The following is a 25609-nucleotide window of genomic DNA, read 5'->3' on the forward strand; positions in this document are numbered from 1 at the left end:
CTCTTTTGTCAAATTTTCGGTCATAACTGGACCTGGACCTGACCAATCACCCAATTATTCCTGTACTCTGACTCCAATGATGTCACACGTTCGCCTTGCCTTAGATCATGCCTTTAATCTTTAGCATTGTTTAGATATTTAGAAAATCTAAATAGGAATAACAAGAGCATTCTAGAAGAGTGGTTGCTTCTTCGGTAGAGAAGGCAAACAATAGAACTGTAGTAGAGCTTTCTGAACATATTTATACTGTACATTAATTCCTCACTTATATACAAAGGTAAACAAATCTAGAGTGAGAGTTAGAGTGAGAGTCCCATTACAGAACATGTATGTGGATTTTCCCAATTCAACTTTACTAACTTTCTTTTTTTAGTGTTCTAACATACTTATAGGTAACATAGTAATTGATGGCAATGAGTTATGTACGGGATGCCGGAGTTCAGGATCTTGGTGCTCAGAATCCCAACGCCAGTATCGCAACAGGGTTAGGATACCGACACCTGCAGGTAAGTATCCTAACCATACCCCTAAACCTAAACACAGTCTAAACCTAACCCCTATAGCCAAAATCTAACCCTCACTCCCCCTGCAGCTTAACCCTCCCTGTAGTGCCAAACCCTCCCCCTCGTCCCAATACTTACCACCAGGATGCCTGCGATCGAGATGCTGGTGCCGGAATTCTAAATGTTGTCGGGATTCTGGTGTCGGCATTCTGAGCATCGCATCCCAACAGCCGGGCTATGGACTACATCTCACAGCAACTACTGTAATTAGATACCAGTTATTAGCAGTCTAGCGTAGCCATGGCAACTAATATTTAATTGCTTGGTATGGCTTAAGAAAATGTGTTCTGCTTGCACCGTTTTATTAGATAACCCCTCGAAGAACAAACTAGTAGGTTAATTGGCTTCTGACGAAAAAATACTCTTTATTCCTCATGTTACTGGTTCATTCTCTTGTGTTACTGGTTCATTCTCTTGTGTTACTGGTTCATTCTCTTGTGTTACTGGTTCATTCTCTTGTGTTACTGGTTCATTCTCTTGTGTTACTGGTTCATTCTCTTGTGTTACTGGACTTTAAAAATTCTTCTCAGCTATTTTTCAACTGTTTTTTTTTTTTTTAAATTAACATCTTCAAAAGATATCTCAATTTACACCATGGGGAAGAGACATTTCAGAAAAAAAATAAAGTAATGAGAAGTGAAATGAGAATATAACAGGGAAGGGAGAGGAACAAATTCTTATTATGATAATCAGAAGAGATACAGGCATAAATTACTGTCAGAACTAGCACCAGGAATGCAACAGTATATCTAAGAGAGAAATTATATTAGTCTAGCTATAGTGGAACACGGGAGTCAGATTACAAAGCATAGAAGTGACACATGGAAATTATTCAGGTGTATAAAAAAAGGTAATAGGGTTACTGGAATTAAGTTAAATCATATTGCTCAATCTTGTTATTCAGTTATAAAATAGTAATTTAGGCCTACACTAGCAAACTGTGTCATGTAAATATTGTCAAGGTGTCTCCTCTTTTTTTTTTAAGTGATTTATGTCTTATACCTGTTTTTCTATATTTAGATCTGTACGCAATTTGTGTTGACCTTAACCTCCTGTTAAGGTCAATGGGTGTGATTTGCTGCAACTGCGCGAAGATATAGCCGTGACTGTTAGGATCTGCGGTTAAGCAGATAATTTTAGTTGCTACTGAGATACTGCATTCATACCTGTCTGTCTGTGTGCTAATCCCATGTGCTCAGTAATTGCTCTCTGTCTGTGTACAATATCAGCTGCACACTATTTGATTATCTTGTCTGTGTGCACAGGCCAGGTGCAGGAGTCTGTCATTAGGGAATCTTACAGGGCGTGCTCGGATTGGGCCTGTGTCTGTTATATTGCAGCCAGTCCTTCACTCCATGCCGGTGATAGAGTTTCTCGTACTTCCGGTTGTTCCAGTCTCCTGATTCTCAGTCGAGTTCCTGTGTTTGTCTACTGCCGTTTGTACCATCCAGGCGGCGCAGTCTGCATTTCTCCTGCTCGTGCTGCTTGTGTCATCCTCCGGAAGCGCCAGTATAGCCCGGCGGCTTGTGTCAACCCGGCGACATTGGCCGCAACCCAGCGTTCCGAGTGCGCAATCCTATGCACCGTCGCCAGTGTAATCCCGGCAGCATTGGTAGCAACTTAGCATCCCCAGTGCCATCCCGGCAGCACTGGTAGCTACTCAGTGGTCCCATTGCAGACCAGCACACCATCGTCAGTGTCATCCCGGCTGCATTGGTAGCAACTTAGCGCCCTCAGTGTGCAAGCCAGCACACCATCGCCAGAGTTATTCCGGCGGCACTGGTAGCCACTCAACGTTCCCTATGCGCAAAGCAGTGCACCGTCGCCATTGTCATCCAGGTGACATTGGTAGCAGCGCTACGTCTTTGAACTTCCACCACCTAAGACTCATCAGTCAAAAGGCTGCATCTAACCCTAGGGCCCCAGGTCATGACTTGCCAAGGCAAACCAGCCCTCAAGGCTGCATCACCAGCCCAAAGGCTGCATCTTGCTCTAGGCCCTCAGGCCACTATGAGCCAAGGCAAACCAGCCCTCAAGGCTGCTTCACCAGCCCAAAGGCTGCATCTCTTCCAGGCCCTCAGGCCACTGCCAGCCGAGACACTTCAGCCCTCAAGGCTGCTTCAACAGCATCACACCTTTGGTCCTCTGGCCATCACCACTTACAGCTAAATAGGCCCTCAAGGCTGTTTACCAACTAGGTCCAACCAAGTCTAACCCTCAGCTCTTAACAGTGACATGCTTAGCATTGCAAAGGAAAGAGAAAATCGCCAATGCTGTTCACATTGGTTAGAAAACGTGACCAGCAAATCTCTGTCCTACAGATGTGTCCTCATTTATCTATCCTTCCGGCTAGGCATTTGTGTGGCTTTGGGGGAGATGTATCAAAGGCAGGGTTAAGATTAGGGGTAGGGTTAGGTACTAGGGGGGGGTAGGGTTAGGCACTAGAGGGGGAGGGTTAGTTTTGGGCAGTAGGGAGGAAGAGTTAGGATTAGGGGTAGGGTTAGGATACTTACTGACAGGTATCTGTATCCTAACCCTGTCAGGATTCAGACCACCAGGATCCCAAACGCCGACATCCCGTACTCAACCCATCTAAACCAGTACCTGCAATGTAGAGTACACATGAAGTAATGACCTGTGTGTTACATTAGTCTAAGGGGGAGATTTATCAAATCTTCTAAAGATAAAGAGAAGCTGATTAGTTGCTATGGGCAACACTTACCTTTGCCTTCTTTTAAAAAATTTGATAAATGTCCCTCCCCCCTTTTGGGTAATGTCGTACATACGATTGGATTGCAGGATTTGCAGAGCAGATTGTAAACATTTAAGCACTGACATATAGAATTGCATAGGAAATTCACCAATATCACCTAAAAACTCGTTTTTTTTCGGGAGGGGGGGGATATTCTGCACATTTCTCGTGATAAAATGCCCAAAATGTTTTTTGGACAGCACACAAGACATTGTTTATCAATTCGTGAACCCTGCACCAATAACAAAAAGACTAGTTCTAGGGTGTGCCAGACCAACCAATACATAAATATGTAAATCTAGCATGGTTGCATTACAATTAAGGGTCTGGTTCTGAGTCACACGCAAGCTGCAATGGTTGCAAGGATCTCGCAGATTTCAGCATACTGCGCATTAACCAAAGAAAAAAGTCAGGTCCTGCACATGCCCTGGATCAGGTGTCCGCACATGGGCAGAGATCACTACTGCGTACAGATTGATCCATCGTGTCACGGGCGTGTAATATGACGTTTTTGCTCGATCGTAGCACGCAGATGGAGATGGCATCTGTCTAGTTGGATCGTTTGCACCCAGCATGGGGCAGGCGCAAGTGACGAATATTAATGATGACAGCCCCAGACGCTGGACCTGTTTGGTTGCAGCCTTCCGATGATTGCTTTAATGTGCCGGAGCCGCAAAGCGCATGTGCAGCGGTGGTGCTGCAGCTCCAGATGCAGTGCAGGGGAAGCCGCAGCTTGATTGACAGGCTGCAGGCATTTGGGGGTGGGAAGGGGGTGTGTTTCAGATAATGGAAGCGTGTCCTCTCCATTTCTGGGGCGTGCCGAAGCCAGAGACTGTGTCGTCAGGTGCAGCTTCACTGGCTCCGGCAGCTGGATGTTCAGAGCAACCTAAAGGTACGTATCTGGTAGCAGATAGTGGAACAACAGTACGATTACAACATTGTAATTGTATAGTCGTTCCTCTTCCCCTGCAGTGCCTACACTGAACGATATGTTGTTCAGTGCAGGCACCCTCCCTCATCCCCGAACATGCCCAATCTGTCGTTATCTGCAGATTGACCAGCATGTTCAGGCGATGATTGATGTAAAACACGACCAGTGGGAGCGCACGTCACTGGTTGTTTCCGACATTTTCATGCCCGATTTGTGCACGATTAATGAGTGATTGAACGATAACGATATCATTATCGTTCAATCGCTAATTTAATCGGCAAGTGGATATGCAGATGTCTGCTGGCCCACACAATGGTGATCAGATGCTGCATCTCTGGACGCATGCAGCAGATTAGAGAAGCCGGCAGTGCGAGTCTTTTTACAAAAGACGCCTCCTGCTGCATTAACGTAACACCACCTGCATCCACCTCTGAATTAGGCACAGTCGGGTCCACAGGCTTCCACATGCAGACTGCTACAGCCAGACGGAAAAGCGGAAGCAGATTTATACGAATAAGAGTCAGCCCATAAATCCGATGCTTCTCTGCATTAGTTGTGACGTGTGTATTTTATTTCTGTCTGATTAAGAAACATCTCTCAGTTCTGAAGCAGATCCCATCGAAATGAAGCTGACAACGGTGGAGCCTGGAGCATTAAGGTCTCAACATTTTCTGCCATTGAACTATTTGAATGTGTAGAGACTGAAATTGGTCCACTGAGAGGATGCCTTAGCGAGCCAATCAGAGCTCGCCACAAATGGACCAATCGCGACTTACCGTGACAAGCTGCAATGCCCACGCACGGAAGCCACCTAATCGGCTCCTTTGTGCGGGTGCACCAGTTCATCAGTGGTGAGGATCTCCTGAAGAAAGAAGGATGCTGCACTAAAGAAAAGAAAGAAGAAAGAGAAGAGCCATTGTGCTTAAGACAGAACAGATGTCGCGCTCAATGGGAGAAGGGGATGTTTGTGAAGGTGCACATATCTCCTGCATGTATGAGAGACAATGAAATGAGTCTTCCTGAGACTTCCCCGCCACCCCTATACATCAGAAGAACATGCGGGTCCCAGTGCTCTCCGGGGACTTGGCCTAAATGTGGGAGGTGTGGCCACTGTGAACATGTCACATGTGGAGAGCAGGAGGGAAGGGAGAGAGAAGTTACCTGGGATGCAGGATGGGGAGTAGGTGGCGAGGTAGAGAGGTATTACCTCAGATGCAGGTAGACTAGAGGTACATGCATACTTCCCAACATGACCCATTCCAGAGGAACAAAGGACCTCATTCAGAGGAGGTCGTTAGTTGCAAGTGGTCGCTCTGAATCAGGGCGGCCGCTTGCATCCTGAACGACTGCCTCCTTGTCGATCGCTAAGCTGTGGGTTAACACTCACAGCTCTAGCGACTGACATGGGTGATGGTCGCAATGGTCAAGACCATCGCGACCATCGGGGCTTATGACCAGACCCTAAGGTTGGGTCTGGGCACTCGTAAGCCCCAGGGAGCTTCCTGCTCTGATCGAGCAGGAAGCTCCCCACTGACATCAGCAATCATGTCAGTGGGGCCGCCCCCAAACGGCAAGCGTTTCGGCAGGAATGCCTCAATTTGGGCAGGCACGCTCCCTGCCCGCCTCCCAAATGGGGCAAGCTGTCACTCACCATCGACTTCTCACCCCGTCTGCTTTGAGAACCCTAGCGACGGAACGTCCGTCGCTAGCCGGGTCTCGCGCATGTGCACGACAGAGCCGGCTCCATCATGCGCATGCCCAGTGGGGCAACATCAAGTCGGTTGCGAGCGCTCAGCGATTGCGACCGACTCTGAATGACCCCCAAAATGCTCTGTTCCTGGACTTCCCTCTTAATGTATGATTGCCATCAGATGTGCTAAAACACCTTTCTTACCAATTAACTAGTTCACCGCAGGTAACGACTACCATAAACTAAGAGGGATGTCCAGGAATAGAGCATTGTGTCCCTCCTGGAATGGGTTATCATTTATCACATCGTTTATGCGAGTACTCAATGACACTTGTACTACTGGCATAGGTGTGTTTACAATCCTGTCAGATGAGAGCACTTTGCATCTATCTTAGTAATTACCGTGCCCTGATAGTTACATTGTACATATCACTTATCTTTCAATAGAAAATAATGTATTCAATATAATTTATTATGCTCACAAACAATACTACAAATTTTTAGCATCTCTTATTTTCTACAAATTAAAAAATAGGAACACTTCCAGGAAAAGATATTTGCAGGAATATAACTCCTTGGGCCTGATTCACGCAACGCCAACGTTCATGTAATAAGCGATTATTTGATACTGCGTATGCTCTGAATATTCTGAAAACTCCTACGATGCATGCGTAACCCTGTGCGTCTATACCCAAGTACAGGAAAACACTGGTACCAGAGATGTCGAGGGAAAACCATGGACATTCCTGGGTGGTGACTGGTGGGTGGCCTGAAGTGTACGCAAAAGTAAATCTGTTTGGTGGGCGTATCTTGGGGGCGTGTCAGTGAAAGCGACTGGGTTCTCAGTCGCATAGCCGCAGATGGAGACCCTTCACATGCAGTAGGACAGGTGCAAGTTTCATGTGATGGTCGAGTGTCCTGAATCACCAGCGGCCTTACGCCGTGCAGCAGCGCTGAAAGTGGGTATTTTCTTGCCTGCATATTCAGGAGCAAGCTAGTACACGAGGGAAATGCATTTGCATATTACTGCTGCCGCTACTCAACAAAAAGACGCAGCTGCACCTGCACCATTGGCCATTACTGGGGAGGGACCCTATGTATGTATGGACCCATCTCCCGGTATATTCTGGGATATGTACAGTAGCTAATATGCTACAGTGGCCTACTGGGGCCAAGCTCCAAATGGTCCAGGAATGTTTCGTATTCTGGAGCTTGGTATATTTCACAATATAGCAGCCCCCATAAAAATCTATGAGTGTTGCTATTGCAATCGGAAGTGGGTGATACATTGCTGTGGAACCCTGTCATAAATCCTTGGGATACATATATTTTGTGGGTATCCCTGGAAAATGGATGCTTTGAGAGATTTCCCATAAAACATTCTTAATAAATATTCCCTTTTATGTGGGCCTCTCGTCGGTGTTGGGTGGTCCCTCAGCTGAAATAATGTGGACACCAGAATGCCGACATGGTGTTAATATCAATTTGGTTGAAATGGCAAAACAGAACATGTCGACAGTCAGTGTCGACATGCATGTTGTGTCGACCATGGTCATTATGTCAACATTGTGAATGTTAGGGTTAGACTTAGTGTTAAGCTGCAGTTAGGGTTAGAGTAAGGCTGTGGTTACGGTTAGGTTTAGAGTAAGGACTGGGTTTAGGGCAAAAACATTAAGTCGACATGCAGACTCCCGACATGCACAACCGCCTGCCACATTGTCCCATGGTTGTATAGGAGATTGAGGTCACATGTTGACATTCAAACCATGTCAATATTTTGCACCACACCGATCCGCCAATGCATACAAGTCTGCAGAGCATGCACAATGCAAAAATACAGTAATAGGCTTTGCTAATGGACTTACATTCACCTCAACGTTTTCTGATATTTACTTTGAGTCAATTGCCAATTTGCCAGTCAGAACGTTGGAGAGGATTTTTCAAAGACTTGTCTGAAATTATATGAATCTCCCATGTCCGTACCATTCTCTAGTTATAGTTCCTAATATAATGTTATCACGTCACCAGCAACCACTAAGATACTACTTTATACAGATAATGACATCTGAGCATCACATAGAATAAAAGGTCATTCGACATCACAGCGGGACCTATTATTTTTGGATGTGCACATGAAGGTGAAAGGCTACCTGTGGTTCTCCAGGTAGTAAGGGGCAGCCCACAACAAAATACCTCTATTTATGGATGGCAGAAGCCAAATGACTGTATGATAGATCTGTACATATGTGTGTATGAAGCAGCATGCCGTACTTACTAACCAGAGAGTCATAAATATATTTCTGAGCCTTACCAAGCTCATATGCGTCTTCATACCGATCAGCATGTATTTGTAATTACATGAACACACCCATACTGTACTTGGCCTATATTAATGCGTGCGTTAATACACTATCCAGGCACAAGCAAGTATAAAGGGTCATACACACTTAACGATATGCTCCATGACAGATATCGTTAAGTGTTTGGCCTTGAACTGCCGGGCTCAATATAGGGAATGATATTGAGCATACACACTGAACGATATCATTCAGTGATGTCACCTGCCACATCCCCGAACTTGCAGTGCCTGACGATATTGTCAGGTTGTCCAGTCAGGTTGTCTTGCAAGTTTGGGCGACGAAAGACATCGTTAACGATCCGAAGGATCATTAATGATATTGAACGCTATTAATTCATTATCATCCATATCGTTCAATTTATCGTCTAGTATGTATGAGCCTTAAGTGGCAGAACTCAGAGTTGCCAAGAGTGGGGGTGCCTACAGATTACCTGGTCCCCGGACTCTATAGGGGCCTTGTGCAGGGCAGGTATAACCACACACCCCTGTAATACTACGTTTAAGGTTCCCTCATCCGCATCATAGTAATATATACAAGTCATACTTGCCGACTTACAGCTGCCCTCTCTAGAAGGCAGCCAGGGGGAAGGCATGGTGTGACCTAGGTGGGTAGGGCGGGGATCGCGTTATTCTGGCCTTGCCACCCACTATACAATGCTGAGGTTATAGGCATTGTAAAGCAAGGACAGGGCATTACCCAGGGCTATTCAATTGTCCATGCTGTTAAGCCCGACTAGAACTACTTAAGTCGGAAAATGCCGGTTACCGTACCTTAAGATGGGTGTTTAGTCGCGGTAACCGGCATTCTCTGACTGAAGTGGCGTCCAAGATGCTGTTATCACCACGTTAAGTTGGAAATCAGAATTGCAGCGGGTACGTAAATTGGAATTCTGCTCGCATCTCAGGAGGGCGTGAGCAGAAATCCTGTAGTCAGACTTGACAGCGCGGTGAATTGAGTAACTCCGGGAACTCCACCCCGATGCTCTTCACATGGCTTTCAATTCAATCGACCCCCATAGATGGTTATAGGGATACTCACACAAGTCAGGTATTACCTATATAATAAAACTCACTGCTGATAAAAATAATGTCTTTGCGGCATCTCTCTCAGCCACAGCCGGAGAAGCAGCAGACAGCATTGAGCGGACAACACCGGGTGCAGCTACCGGTATAGTTATAGGTTACTCGAGTTCTATTGACGTATATATTATTTATCTTAGAAAATGCTTTATGTTGCAAGGATAAGAGGGGCTGATTCAGCTGTGGACGGACTAGCAAAGCCGGACACTAGCGCCTTTGCAATTCTGTCCTATTCCGTCCTGCTAAAATTCAAATACTGCAGGAGGTGTCTGAAGTGAAGAGTCGCCTTCTGTCAGCATCTGCGATCCCAGCGCTGCGACCGAGGTCACAGCCTGGGATCACTATTGCAACCATCAGTTGTGCGGCACCGGCCACCGACCATGAGATCGTCTCTCCGGGAAAATGAGGGCGACGCGCCCCTCTTTCCGGGAACACAGGCTGTCCCCGCACCGCAAACACCTCTCCCTGTCAATCATGCAGAGGCATTGGAGGCCTGTGTACAGTCTCACAACGTGCGCAGATTCGTGAGAATCTGAATGTGGACACCAATCTGCGTCCTCTGCAGAATCAGCCCCAGAGTGCCGGAAAAGTTTTCTGCAAAAGCTGAAACTTGGACCATTACTAGAGAATGTCAGATAGAGAACAGAACAAATCAAGTGCACTGTGACAGCGATACAAAGTAATCATCCTTCCACATCTAGAGCCAGGAATTATTTATAACGGTAACATTTGGATGAAAGTGACTCGGCAGAGGACATGTACAACTCGCCCTCTCTAAACCAACAGGGGAGTGAATTTAATTGGAAGAGATTTGTTGAATAGTGTCTCGCAGGCGGTGACACGACGTGGGGGGTAATCATCGTGTACTCCTCATGACAGTGGTTTATAGATTAGAGTGTGTGCGAGAGACAGAAACACAGAGAGAAACTTTCAGTCATGTATCAATTATACATAGAGGAAAAACTCATGGTCGAATATCAGGAAAATTCTTGGAAATTTTTTCTTTATTCTATCCTGAAGTTAGGTTAGACGGGAGTATATTGTCAGATCGGGGTTTTAAATGAACAGGAATATTAAATCCGAAATTGGTGTTATGTAAAAGAACATTATCTAACATTATGGCACCTGCAGAATGATACAGGTAAAGATGCCGGATCTCTCATGTGAAATTTAAATGTTAGAGATCCTGACATGATCATTTCATTTATAGCTTTGCAATTTGATAGTACCGGAATAGGATTGAAATGCCGGCGGCTGAAATCCCAACAGCGGCAGGTAAGTCACCTAACCCTCCCCTTGCCCCCCCTAACCCCACCTCCCCGGCACCCTATACCTAACCCACCTGGGGGATGCCTACCCCCCACCCCCCCTCGCGGATAAGTGCTAAGGACGGCCGGACTCACCTCGATCGGGCCGGCGTCCTTCGGCACTCTGTCGGGATGAAGATAGGCATCAGTATTTCGACGACTGTCTTCTGTCCTTTGCAGGTCTTCTGGTGTCGGGATATAGACCGGCGGCATTTAGTCCACCGGTCTTTTAACTACATCCCGATAGTACCTACTGTACATGTTGTTTATTGAGACATACTGTACACTTTGTACCAGGGGCCTAACAAGAATTTTTGGGGCCCCACAGCAAATGTTTGTGAGGGCCCCAAAGCTTCTACAGACTCCTCTCTAAGCAGTGCTACACCGGAGCGGGCATGCATCATGCTGGCTGTAGAATCAATCAGATTCTAGCTATCATTTTATTGAATGTACTAGATAAATGATAGCCATAATCTGATTGGTTGCTAAGAGCAACTTCTCCACTTGTCTTTTGTAGAAGGTTTGATAAATCTCCTACATGCTGTTTTTCTCTCCAAGCCGAGAGGTCATTAAAAATGTTTTGTTGTTTTTAATAATTACATCATAGTTACACTGGAGGGGAGATGGCAGCTGATGGGGGAGGATCTGGGCGCTTCACATCATTAAACTCCACTCCTCACAGCAAAACGTCACAAATAGCGCATCTATGGAGCGGGACCAAAATACAACAATATCCATGGACTCCCCTGTCCTGCCCATCCCAGGAGGAATTGGGCAGGATGCAGGAGAGTCAGCTACTCTTCCAGTGGTCCGGGGGATTCCTCCAAATTTTGGGAGACTCCTGGACATTCAGGGGAAAGATTAAATTACATACTATAGTGCACTGAGGGCCTGATTCAGACCCGAACGCTATGTGCGTCCGCTCGCTGGCTAAAAGGGGCCGGCTATTTAAATCATGCTCTCGCACTGCGTCGCTTAAAGCCACCCACTAAGTAATAGCGAGCGGCCGCACTATGCGCTCGCACCTGTATAAAGACGCCCCTTTGCCAGTAGTAACACACGTCATCTCCGGCAGTTGTAGGATTAATCGGGAACATGGAGAGCCATTGGAGCTGCTCGCAGCGCTTGTGGTAGCCTTTTCCCATTACAACATTGTGAGCAGTTCAGGCTAAAATACAACCCAGTCACGTGTGTAATGACGCTACTTTGCTAATTATGCACACTCATTAAACGCCGTTCTGACGGTTGGGCACGTCTGCGTTCGCACATCCACACCCCCCGTTTTAAAGCACTTTCCATTGTTACCACCCACAAACGGCACTATCACTCAAAATAGCGGCCCGACTGCGGACTACAGGCGAGCACTTTCCCATTGCAATATCTGGTTCGCGCATTGCGACTCATATGCATGCGCAGATTGCTAAAAATCGCTCAATGCGAGCGAGCGCAGCATAGCGTCCGGGTCTGAATCAGGCCCTGAGTACTTTGTAACACACATACTGCCTAAAATGTTATTTTTAAATGTTCTGAAATAGTATTGCATTTTAATTCATGTAAAAGGTCAAATATTCTCTATTGTGTACCCCATTTACTTTTAATTGAATATTATTTTTTTTAAAAACTACTTATGTTTCCTATTCCTATTCTGTGGAGGATCTGGAATCATTAACGCATATATGGAGCAAGAGAAGGTATGTCTAGCTGACATGGAAGTGTTAAGAAGGTTGGGTGGGATGTAATAGGGGCCAAGCGAATACAGCGCTATGCTCGCACTTTTTTAGAATTCACCAAATGTAATGGATGCCAGAACATGCAATCTCGCATGTTACTTGCATTTCCACAATTTGCAGTGCCGAAACTCGCCGCATCCAAATGTTTTCCCATTGAAAATATACAACTAGACCAATGTAATAGTGCGAGTTTTTAACGCGCACAATATTACTTACCTAAAACACGTAAAATAATAGACCTGCTTCAGGCTAGCGAGTATAGCAAGTTACATAGATCGGTGAGATCCATCTATGCTTCTATGTGAAAAAATGATAGTAAAATTTTAAAAAATGACGTGGCGTCCCCCACTAAAAGCACAACCAAAACCGGCCTTTTTTGAACCTGATGTTGAGCACGGTCCTGGTTGTGAAAATGCAGGGGAAAAATTAGTAGGGGTTCCCCCGTATTTTCATCAACCAGCACCACGCTCAGTGAGCCAATCCTGGTTATGGAAATACAGGGGGACAAAATGAGTAGGGGTCCCCAGTATTAGCCACAACCAACACTGGACTTTCTATGGGGGGTGTAATGCCACAGCCGTGGGACCAGCTTCACGGAGTTCTCCCCGCCCAAAGGATTCACAGCCACACTAGTCAGCCCAGGCCAGGGATCCCTGGGGAGTTAGGGACCACCCAATACAGGGGTTTCCCTCTCCAGGTTGATTGTGTAAAAAAATAATTAATTATATTGTCCTTTATAGGAGACCTAGTGGTCCCAGCAACCCTTCCCCCGCATGCTGGTACGTGGAGAACCACTCCCTGGTACCTCTAATTTACCTGCAAAAGAAATCTAAAAAACGACCAGGACACACACACCAAAGGTTATTTTATTACACATACACCCACTCATTTACTCTCACTACATACTTACCTTGTCCCTAGCGCCAGTCTGTACCCTTCTCCAGTAGAATCCACATCGATACCTGTAAAAAACAAAACAAAAATTAAAAAACAGGATTTTGGTACTTACCGATAAATCCCTTTCTCCGATTCCACAGGGGACAGTGGAGTTCAAGACAGTGGGGTATAGACGGTGGTAGAGCAGAGCCTGGCACTTTAAATAATTTAAAAGTGTGACTGGCTCCTCCCCCTCTATGCCCCTTCAGCCCCAGTTTAAGAACTGAGCCCGAGAGGAGACGGAGGACAAGAGAAAAGAAAACGAGGAGAAGGAGAAGACCACAGAACAGAGCAAGACCGACTGAATGAGAACAGTGGAACCCATAACAGGGAACCATGCCGTCACACAACCATAGAATGAACCCAACAAAACATCAGGTACGCAGCGCTGGGCGGGCGTCCAGTGTCCCCTGTGGAATCGGAGAAACGGATTTATCGGTAAGTACCAAAATCCTGTTTTCTCCTTCATCCACTAGGGGACACTGGAGTTCAAGACAGTGGGGACGTCCCAAAGCCAACCTCCTGGGTGGGAAGCGCGGAGAACTTGCTGACCTCTCGGCCAAACCGAAATAGGGACTGCCAAGAACAATAGGCCCAGCAGAGGTAGAGGATCAAGTGTCGTAGAGCACAGTAGACAAACACTACTCCTCAGAAGACAGTCACAGAAGAATTTCCACAACGTACGCACAGCGGAAGCCAAAATGAACAGAACGGCTGGCGAGAAAACAATCACAGTTGAGAAGCGGCTGAAAATAGACCAAACCAGACAGCTGGTAGCAGAGAGTCCCAACAAGAATCCATAGGAGAAGGGCAGAAAATGAGAAGAACTCGTGAATCGTACTAGAGTCTGCACAGGAATCTGCAACAGCTGCAGACAGCAGAATCCCAGCACCGCTGGTCATAATCATATAGACAGAAGTATGACAATACCAATCAACAGATACAAAGTTGATCCTGTCCACAGACTTCCAACAAAGAGTATGCTGGGAGGTCAAAGACAAGACCGAACAATCGCAATGAACGATCCTTGAGGTCGAACTACAACAAAGTTGTGAACCAGCGGAAAGGTTATACCATAGAAGTCTCCAACGAGTGGAGATCCCATGGGGCATGAGGCAGAGGCGAATACGAGAGGATGGAGACTACAATTCCTTTCAGAGGGTCAGTTTTCAGTATAACCCATACTGAAAACATGGATAAAAAGGCACAACTTCCAACCTGATGGAAGTGCGTAGTCAGTACTAACTGCCGGCCTGAACATAGTGTGAAAACAACCAGGAACTTAGCAGTAAAGGAGCACGAATGTAACCCCACCCAGGGAGAGCTACCAATATAGGGAAGCATCCCACACAGCAAGGCCAGGGCAGCAGGACAACCATGAAAGTACACGTCAGGTACCTATTAGTGTGATAAAAATATCAACAGATACTGAACAGGAAAACCCAACCAGGCCCCCTGCGTGGAACATAGTGACTGTCACACTTATGTAAAGATGTGCACTAGCCCAGAGATGCGCTTTGGTCCATAACCCCAACAGATTCTAGTAAAATAGTGTCGCTAATCTCAATGTACAAACTATGCACCCACACACCAGGGAAACTCTAAAGTGTAGAGCCAATTGATTAAAAGAGCAGATGGCTGCTAGGACAGCAGCTAGGCTCCGTAAGGGAGATTAACGTTATGTATGTCAGGTTGCATGAAATAGGAGCATCTTCTGAGGCATTAGTGAGGTAAGCTCTTACCTGTGAGCGACCAGAAGCCCTCTGGACGCTATGTAGAATGTCACTGACCTTTTTTTCTTTTTTTATCACACAGCAACCCGCCACGTTCGGTATAAAGAGTAGCTTCAGTGGGCTAAGACCAATGCTCCACAGCACGGACTTTAGTCTGGAGAAGTGGAAACTAATAAAATGTTAATGGAGACAAGAAGGTCGTAGAACAGGACTCTAAATTGAGCCTGTTCTGTGGGCGGCCCAAGGCCTCATGGTATGAATTGTACCTAAGGGCCCTTTTGAGACTCATTTTATTGATATACGACAAAAATATGGAGTACCGGAATAGATACTGAGAAGGGTACCTGTACTTAGACTGCGTTGGTTATCCCAAGAAGGGATATATGTTAGGGTTAAACAAAAAACAGTTTTTTTCCCAATTATTCGGAAATATTAATACAAGTGCACCACTGTAGTTGTAATGATAATAGATCCCCTGAATGGGGCGCCGCCCCAAGACATGTATAGGGTTCATACTGGAAGCAATGCCCAGGGAATTGTGACTATCACTGTGTAAGCTGCAGAACATGACTCTAGTTTATAGAACCACCATATAATAGGAATGGATATAGCCTACGGCTTCTGGTAAACCCAGACGGCTACGCATCCGTGGAATAATAGGTAAACCTAATGAATGTGGAAGTATAAACATAATATATATATTCATACACACACACACACAACCCAATACCTAGGGAGAGATAGTGTAAAGCGGAGTTATTGTACCAACTACCGCATCAGGAGCGTCCAGCCTCCAATCGCAGCATCTTTAATTATGCTAGTATGTTATGGTAAGGATAAGAAGCGATATCCACATATGCATACGTGTACCTACATACAAGTTTAGTAGGTGACGATAATATGTAAAATAGAACATGAGCATAATTAGCGCCATGGAAGGACAAATTCACTCCAGCATGTATATATTCTAAAGCAGGGCTGGTATAAAATACAAAATATATATATATATATATATATATATATATATACACACATATATATATACCGTGGCTCACCTCAATGCTGGGAGGCTGCTCATGTGTCGCGTGTGGCCGTCATTCTGTTATGGCGTAGAGGCAAGATGTGTTAGCAGCGTGCTGTCCCAGACTTGTGTCGTTCCTGGGACTTCTGTTACTGGTGTACTCGCCTTATATATTAGGAGCGTGCATGCTTCAGGTGAGCTATTTTAGCTCCAGATTAACCCGTTTTTCGAAGGGAGATCAAAAAGACGATCTCAGTTTAGGCAGAGTAGCTAGTAACCTTCACAGGCTATGATATCAGGCCATTAGATTAAGCTAGGCGCCCTTTGTTATAGAGCCAAGGGGAAGCCTGACAGTGGGTAATACCCTGCGCTGCAATGGCGGCACTGTGTCCCGTCAGCCCAGCGCCTCTAGCCGGGAATGTGCACCGGCTGAGTAACTGGCCCCTCTCAGAACCGCATAACGCGGTGTTATAGTGCAAACAGGGGTTTAGGCTAGTTCCCATTCTGCTAACAACTAGCTATGCACAGTAGCTAGCACTATACAGAACTGGAAGGTTTTAAAACCAGCCTATAATGTAGTATATGTGCTGGCACCTATATAAGCCTACAGCACCAGGTATTCCCAGGCGGTCTCCCATCCTAGTACTAACCAGGCCTGACCCTGCTTAGCTTCTAAAATCAGACGAGATAGAGCGTGTTCAAGGTTATGAGGCATAAGCCTGGGGATGAGACGCAATAATGTGCTCACCCTGGTTACGGGTAAGCTATAACCATAAGTTTTGGCCCTAGCAACCAGAACAATGACTAGTACAAGTACTATACATACTATATATCTTTAATTAGGTTAAGCCAGGCGCCCTTTGTTATAGAACCAAGGGGAAGCCTGACAGGGGATAACACCCGGTGCTTGCAAACTCCACACAGCTAGGACCACGGTGGGAAGAGAACCCACAACCTCACCGCTGCGAGGCAGCAACGCTAACCACTACACTGGCAAAATATGGCGGGACCGTGTCCCGTCAGCACAGCGTATTTAGCTGGGAATACTCCTGTCATACAGTGACGGACATTCCTTATTATCTACTGAAGCACTCCCAAAAAGGGAGGGGGCTCGTAGGAGACCAGTGCTAAATCACTCCCTGCTGCAGGTAGAGCACTGAGCTGTACTGCTTGTGTGCAGGTAGATACTGCTGCCCATAATAGGGAAGCAGAGCCGCTGTTGTAGTCGCTGGACTGTATGCATTCCTGAATTACCACGCTGTGTGTGCCACTGATATACTCCAGCCAACACAGCGCTACTTGCCCCCGCAGTAGAAACGCATAAAAGCGGAGTAGTTGAAGGTCCAGCCGGTGCCGATAACACGGGAGGAGCGATCATGGCTCCTACACAAGCGAGGGGGGCTTAATCATCATTTGGAGGAGCGGGCATGTAAAGTTGCTCAGCACAGCCAGGAGCTGCGTAACGCAGCGTCTCCTCCTGTTAATAGATGAGAGCTGCTAATCGCTAAGGCAGTGCTGCATTATGCCTAGCCCGCATACTGAAATGGAGGGCACAGGTCTGTAGTGCATGGAGTGCACGCCACCGGAAAACCTCCTCCCTGTACAAGTACTGCAACAGCGCCCGCACTTCCCTGTAAGTGACAACACAGCATACAGGGCGGGAGGGTGCGCGGTGCAACGGAGACTTCACCACTGTCAGCCTACTAACAGCCATGCTGTTGAGCTGTCATACAGTGCATTGTGGGGAAGGGGCAGGAGACCCGGACTCTGCCGGTTTCAGCTACGGTGGGTCCTGTCTTCCAGCCTCTCTCCTGAGCAGGGGGGGGGGGGGGGGGGGAGAGTCAGCGCTTGCTCACCTTTGTTGGAACTGACTGCTGGCATTGCTCAGGCAGGATGTTCCAGAGCGTTGTACAGGGAAGCGGCTTATCACAGTGAGCCGCTTACTAACCTCAGGGATGCTTGTTAAGCCCCGCCCCCAACGCCACATTAATGGCGGTAAATCACCCACGTCTCGCTAACGGGGACTCTGCACTACTAGCGCTATGTTACTTAGGCATGCATAGTGCTGTGAGAGCCAGCGTCGGTGCTTCTTCAAACAAGCACCGACGCAGCAACCAACCGCTGAGAGCGCTGTACCACGCTTTCCAGCGGCTATGAGCATAAGCCAGCACCGATGCTTTCATACAAGCACCAGCGTGGCAACTTAGAGCCGCGTTGAGCGGCTCCTTAAGCCCCGCCCCAGCTGGGCTGAGGGGGCGCCGAGGAACCCGGACACATGCCGGTGTCAGCAGTGGCGGGTCCTCCCAGGGTCCGATGACTCCATCTGCTGGTGCCCCGTCCTCAGGGCCACCGGACACAGGCTGCAGTAGCCGTGGCGGTGCCCTTCCCGGCAGCTCCCCCATAGCAGGCAGACTGTCACAGCAAGCAATCTGCCTGTCCTCAATGCTTGTTTAAATAAAAAATATAAAAAATATGAAAAAGGCTGGAGACAGCCAGATGTGCGACCGGCTCTCTCAGGCACATTCTAAAAACTGGGGCTGATGAGGCATAGAGGGGGAGGAGCCAGTCACACTTTTAAATTATTTAAAGTGCCAGGCTCTGCTCTACCAACGTCTATACCCCACTGTCTTGAACTCCAGTGTCCCCTTGTGATGAAGGAGAAAAACACAACATACTCACCTACCCCTTGGTTCTGGTCCACTTCACTCCATGTAGGTATCCTTGGTCTTCTTAAAATAATTTAAAAAAAACGCGGACCACTGGACATAGCACCATCCTCAAAGGACAGTACTTCCTATAAAAATGCATTGGTTGAACGTTCATTGGCTGAGGCGAGCCTCATTTTTTAATTCAACAGCCCCAAAATACCCTAAATTCATTCAAATATCTTTGGCAACCTAACTTTTTCTTTTTTTTGCGGGGGAGGGGGCTGTGTCATCAGACTTCTGAGTAACCCTATGGTCGCGCAGAGTGGTAATGGAGACGCCGGAGCCATATTAACTGAGTATGGGGTCACAGACAGATACACCCCCCCAAAAGTCACGGCATAACAGCATTCAAGTCACTACCTCCTCGTTGCCATCCACAAACGGTCCCTGCACTACATTGGTAGTGACACTTGACGCATGCACAGACCACCTATAATCGCTCAACTGCGTAAACATCGGCATTGCGTCCATCTCTTTCAGTGAAGAAAAAGTAAAGTTACGTGTGGATTGTAAACATTTCATTGGATAGGATATCTTATGCAGGTAATGCGAGTGTTTCTGGAATTTGATAAGCTTGTCTGAAGAGGCGAGTTATCAGGGAACGCTTGAAGGTTTGGAGACTAGAGGAAAGTCTAAAGCTGGGCATCCACTATACAATTTTCTGTCAGATATCTGTCCAATCTGGCTGGTTGGAATGAAACTCACAAGGGTGTTGACGATTGGAATATCCAGTCATCAATATAGTGATTCCTATATGGGGTACTCATTTTGGTACATAAGTGAATATTTGTTAAAGTTAAAATTTTAAGCTTTTAATAGTAATCCAAAATAAAAAAGTGGGGATTTATTTGCTCACCACTGAAAACATTGGGATGAGCTCCCTAAGACATTATTATTATAGATTGCTAACAACATAAACCAACACTTTAAAAGTCAGCATAGAGTTTGTGGTGACTATGCTAATTTAAATCATAAGATCATAAGGCTTATCATAAGTACATAATAGGCAGGGTCAGGCGCTGTTCATAAACAAACAAACTAGTTATATGCAACATAACACTTTCAATTATTTAAAGTAACAGATTAGTGTCCAATCCGTCGATGCCGACTCAGGATAAATTTACTACTAGATATCATCCTCATTTCTTGTTTCCTGTACCGATCGACATAGACACATAAATACACAATATAGAAAATCGGTCCCCGGTTTACAAGGGTTGATAACTATCAACCATTTTTTTCTGGAATGAAAACCTGGTACTTTATGGGAGCAAATAACAATCGTCCGTTTGCTCACAAACACTGCAAAATAGCCAAAAATGGTTGTTCAAACTGGTTAAAACACAAATGTAACCAATTTGAACACTTTTTTTTATCCTTTTTCAGTGTTTAAAACCATAAGATCGACTCTCATTACCAGGTTTTCATTCCAACCAGCCAGATTGGACAGATATCTGACAGATAATTGTATAGTGTATGCCCAAGCTTTACTGTGAGTAGGAGAGCTATGCACAGAGTGATGTGGCCCGAAAAAAAAGTCCTGTAACCATGAATAGGAGCAGGTGGTGGGTGAGGATGAGAGATGGAGATCTGAGTGGAGAGGTTGGGTTGGGAGATACTTTGAGATAAGTGAGGAGATATTGGTGTAGTTTGGTTAATAGCCTTATGTGCAAATAAGTGTATTTTATATTGAATTCGTTAGAACACAGGTAACCAATGAAGGGACTGACAGAGCAGAGCAGCAGACAACGAATGTTTAGCGTGGAAGATCAGCCTTGAGTTGCATTCAAAACTGATTGTAGTGGCCTGAGTCTGTTTTGGGGAAGACCAGCATGGATACTATTGCAATAATTAATGCGGGAGATTATGAGTGCTCAATAAGAAACTTTTGTCCCAGGGGTGCAGTGGAAAAAATGCTGACACTCTAGGGTGCCGTGATTCTAAAAAGTTTGGAAAGCACTGAGCTAGGTAATCAAAAAAAAGTCCTGCTTTATTAACATAATCATATCAAAACCATGGTCTTTAGGTCCTTTCATAAGGAAGGCTTGACCCTTTAAATGATCCACAATCTGTGGAAGACCCCTTACTGCTAGTATACTGTACGCCAAAACTATTCCCAAGAATTAGATATTCCAGCATTCCCAGGGATATTGGATTTAGACGGCCACACTTCCAACCCTCGATTCAGGAGGGAAGACCCACTACCCATTAGTCCTTTGTCAGGAAAGCAAAATGAATAAGACACAAATATTAAATAAAAGATTAAATAGATTCAGTGTTAATGCACGGGCTAACCCATAGGCACTTAAGTCCCAGAGGGTGCATTCAATGCAGAGTCTTCCTTGCAGCTCCTGAGGCAAGTAAAAAAAAAAAAATCTGTGTTAAATACACCTACTGGAGCTTAACAAGCGGGGCTGCAGCATCTAATTGAATTGCTTAGGGCTGACAACTAACCATGGGGTGAACCCCACGGTTAATTGAATCTGCCCCATGTGTGTGTTGGGGTCGCTAGTAGTCTATTAACCTAAGGGCTTCTGGACCCTTAACCATTTCCTGCTCACAGGTTCTCTCTCTGATAATGGAAATTAGCACAGCCTGTAGCTAGAGCTGTTGAGGAGTTGGGTGGAGGCATTGCCTGATTATTGTATATGTACATATGTATGTGTGCATATGTAAGTGTTACATAGAGCCCCATCATTTAAAACATAAAATAACTTAAAATACAAGTTGGCTCGTTACAAAGGAGCTACCAATAATATTTACAGAAAAGTTCCCAAAACTTGATAGAACTCAAGTGGCTAAAAGTATTATTTACATTTGCCATCTAGGTATATGCTATTGTTTGTTCTCTGTTATCAGACAACCCCAGCAAACCGTGCTTTCTGCAGGGCTATTCCATGTGAAGGCTAACAAGAAGCCTGCTGTTTGTGGCAAAACATCACCTTCTCTATCATTACAATATTATTTTAAACTAGCTGGAATACCCGGCGTTGCTCGGGTTGAAGAATGGCCCTTGAAGTACATCTGCAGCCTTCATGTTTTACATTGCAGACCAATATTGGTGAGGATGGCATATGAAAATGTGCTTGGAGGAAGTTAGTAACTGTCAGTGCAGGTGCAGGGTGACAGTTGATCCTCCGACTCACTGCTCTTCCATTGGAGCTCTGCCTGCCCCCTACTGGTACATATCAGGCTGGGCCTTCAGATCAGTGCAGTTTTAGGCACTTGAAGACATCCTGAGCGAACTTGCTTAAACTAAAATTTCAAATCAGAGACTCCACAGCCTACTTGGCCTGGGGGCCATGCAGACCTCCATGGCCCTGACGATCTTCAAACTACACAATCATGCCAAAAGTGCTGGAGCTAGATCCAAAACTCTGGCCGTGCATAAAGGACAAACAGACACTCAAATACACTTTCTCGCTGATTATATAGATAGCTTCAGGTTCGGAAAAGCTCCTACAACTTGTATATCTGTGAATTTTATCAGCAGTTATTTATATTACAAATTACCTGACTTTGAAATATCTGTTCAAAATGTATATAAGTGCTTGTGTTGGTGTTAAAATAACCTTAAATGATCAATTGCTGCAATTTGTTCTAGTCATATGCATAATTATTTAAATGTGGGTTCACACCGAGTTCCGTAAGCTATAATTTACCCCACACCTTTTGTTCCAATCAAGTGACAGAACGCAGCTTTATCCTTTAATACCTTAACCAAAAGCTAAACATAAATCACTCTGAGATTATATTAATAATAATGTTCAGTAATTTAAGTTCATACAAATTATATATAGATTTTCATTGTTGAAATAGACAGGTGCAGGAGTTACAGACCAAGCCTGACAAATGAAACATAAAGCACAAGAATTACAGTGTTAACTAAATCACCTGCGTAATTACTCCGCTAATTTGTAGACAATGTTCTTTTGGGCTCTTTTGCTCAGTAAGTGGGTTCAATTATGGAAAGTTATGGATAGTAGAAAATAAAACGCCAATACAGTGAGGAAAATGCCCGGCTGAGTTTTATTGACCCTGTGATTCTCGGTGCCGGTTTCTTTTCCTCTGAGGAAGAGAGGGCGGTTGCAGCTCCTCAGCTCCATGTGCGTATGGGCAATTGCTGCCGGGGCGAGGGCAACTGTCAGGATGGTTGACATAAAACCAGCAAAGCCGTGTTTTCAAAACTTCGGGCGAGAGTCTTTTCTTGGCCTCTGTCCTGTGTTTTTTTGAACTGGTTTGTGTTTCTTGGCTCCAGTCGCGTATGGAGACTGCTGAATTCATCACTGTAAGGAAAGAAAAAAAAAATTATATATATATATATATATATATATATATATATATACACACACATATATATATATATACACACATATATACATACATATATACATACATACATATTTACACAGGATATTCACAAAAAAATACCACAATCAGGTGACACCTATTTATGACGCTCCTGGTTGGCAACACAGCTGGCTTTTATTCATTAGCTGCAGAAATTCATGGAATGGTGGGGGATTGGGGGGGGATGTTATTCCTTAGTGCAGTAGTTCCCAAACAGTCCATAGTTTGAGTAAATCCATGCTTGAGCACAGGTGACCTAATTAGTGTCTCAGTCATTTTGATTTAACCATCTGTGTTCAATCAAGGATATCCTTAAAACCTGGACTGTAAGAGTGCCTTGAGGCCAAACGTCACCTTAAAGGAAACCTGCCATGTCAAAGTATATGCTAAGAAGGGAAGCAACATGAAGATGGAAGCAGCTAGAAGACCCCTAACATAGTAGGGAGCACAGAATCAAATGCAGACCAATAGAACCTGGCCTTTATAGACCACTGATAGCCACTGGCATTGTGGGAAATGCAGGGCTTCCTGTTTATGGACAGCCGGGGACTGCTGATCAGTCCCCATACCTTATATTATTCTCAAACAACAGAACTAGACCTCAGTATCTGAGAACATACTATTTACTGGAAAATGCTTCTAAGCAAAATCATTTATATTTGTAAATTGCATTTTCATTGCTCTGTATGACAACCTCCTGCAAAGCTCTTTGTTCAGGGTAAGAGGCAGGTGATATAACATTTAGGTCACATAGTGGTAGAATGGTTTTCATTTTTCTCAGAGTGGAATAAGTTTACAATTAGCCTGGGGGGGGTCTCTACACCTGGGGGAACAGAGGAGAGCGGAGGTCACAATGGCACTTTATAAGGAGAAAAGTGAAAATAGAGAACGTAGCTCACAGGGTGCAGAGACCTTGTTATATTATTTCTGCAAAATAAGAAGCTACCGACACAAATGCTGCCTTATAATGGTTGGAACACAAATAAAAGTAACGTAATATACGTTATGAATAAAGCAAAATATAATAAAAAAAATAACATTTTACACTAAAATATATTTTTTAATATCTGTACACAAACACAATATTGTTTAGGAGGAAATTCCATGACGATCAGACACAAATGCTGTGCATGGGAACTTGTAGGGAGTAAATCTCCAAATCTGCAGAAATACCATCTTTCCTAGAAGTGCCGTTACCTGTACCAACCAGACGACATAGTAATAAAAATTCAATGTCTGATTGGTTGCTATTGGTTACAGCACGTTAGACCCTTCAGCACAATGGTTATTAATAAGTCTTCATGAGGATGAAATTCAGAAGCTGACCACACTGATAAGATACAAATACTTTTACCAGCTAGAAACCAAATACAGTTACCTTGAAAGACCTGGTGATTGTTCCTCAACAGAGTCTGCAGGCCTCCACATTCATTCTTCAGCCTCTGTAGGGTCTCTTTGTCCAGGACTTCAGCTACTTCCCGCAATGGAAGACATCCTACAGAAGATACAGAATAAACATTACCTCGGTAAAGAAGACGGAATCCTGTACCCTTGTTTATCACACATCTAATAAAAGTTCACATCCACAGTGTTACCATGTTCAGAAAAGTTGTGTGGACTAAACCAGCATACGATGGCAGGAAGCACCTAATATGCCACATTACCTCCAAGTGCACTGGTAGACCGAATTCTCTTAAGTAATGGTTCAGTCCACCAAATGGATGCGCCCATTGTATATGGGGGGGGGAGGAAAACCAAAGCACAAAATAAAATATGAGAGAGAGAAATCCAGCCTTATTGGAGAAGCTCCTGTCATACCACTAAATTCTGAAGGTGGGTTAGGTATAGTCTTATTCTTTCCATCTCAGAGTCTCACACAATGTTATTTTCAGTAATACATTCACTTAATTAACAACATTCACATTTTTATAACAGAGAGTCAGGACTAACGTTTATTTAAAGAAAAAAATAAATCAACCACCCAAATGAATTATTAGTCACAGTTCACAGTGCAGCTAACCATCTATGCTGCCTGTGTGGCACCTGGGTCCGAACTATCGCTAAGCAACCTATGGTGGTCGCCTGAGGAAGTACCTATAGCACAAAAGGAGTCATTGGTCATGAGTTTTATCACGCACGACGAGTGATAAAACGCGCTGTGTATGATAATGGTGTTCCAGCCAATCAGCTCCCAGCTGTCACCTGTTTGAAATAAATGACAGCTGGGAGCTGACTGGCTGGAGCACCATTTATCATACGCAACGAGATTGATCACTCGTTGTGAATGATAAAACTCGTTGATAAATGTGGCCCTAAGTGACATGAAGGAAGATAGAGCGCGGAGGGACGGGCTCAGAGCACAGCACCTGAGGGGGGCGCCCCCAGTGGAGGGAGTATGCGTAAGCTGCTTGCAAAGGACCTGGCAGCATCACTGGTTAAAAACAATCTT

General features: G+C 45.1%; 1 protein-coding gene across 1 annotated transcript in view; it reads right to left on the reverse strand.

Moving 5' to 3' along the window:
- Positions 1 to 22534: 22534 nt before the first annotated feature.
- Positions 22535 to 25609, reverse strand: part of TRMT44 (tRNA methyltransferase 44 homolog) — a 41706-nt gene continuing 38631 nt past the window's right edge. The window contains exons 10-11 of the mRNA XM_088461758.1: positions 24539 to 24655; positions 22535 to 23096 (exon numbers count right to left, since the gene is read on the reverse strand). Coding sequence (XP_088317884.1) covers positions 22840 to 23096; positions 24539 to 24655 — 374 coding nt within the window. The 3' untranslated portion in view covers positions 22535 to 22839. The remainder of the gene's footprint in view (positions 23097 to 24538; positions 24656 to 25609) is intronic.

The sequence above is a fragment of the Taudactylus pleione genome, unplaced genomic scaffold, assembly GCF_031769625.1.
Source record: "Taudactylus pleione unplaced genomic scaffold, aTauple2 ptg001091l, whole genome shotgun sequence".
NCBI classification, from domain to species: domain Eukaryota; kingdom Metazoa; phylum Chordata; class Amphibia; order Anura; family Myobatrachidae; genus Taudactylus; species Taudactylus pleione.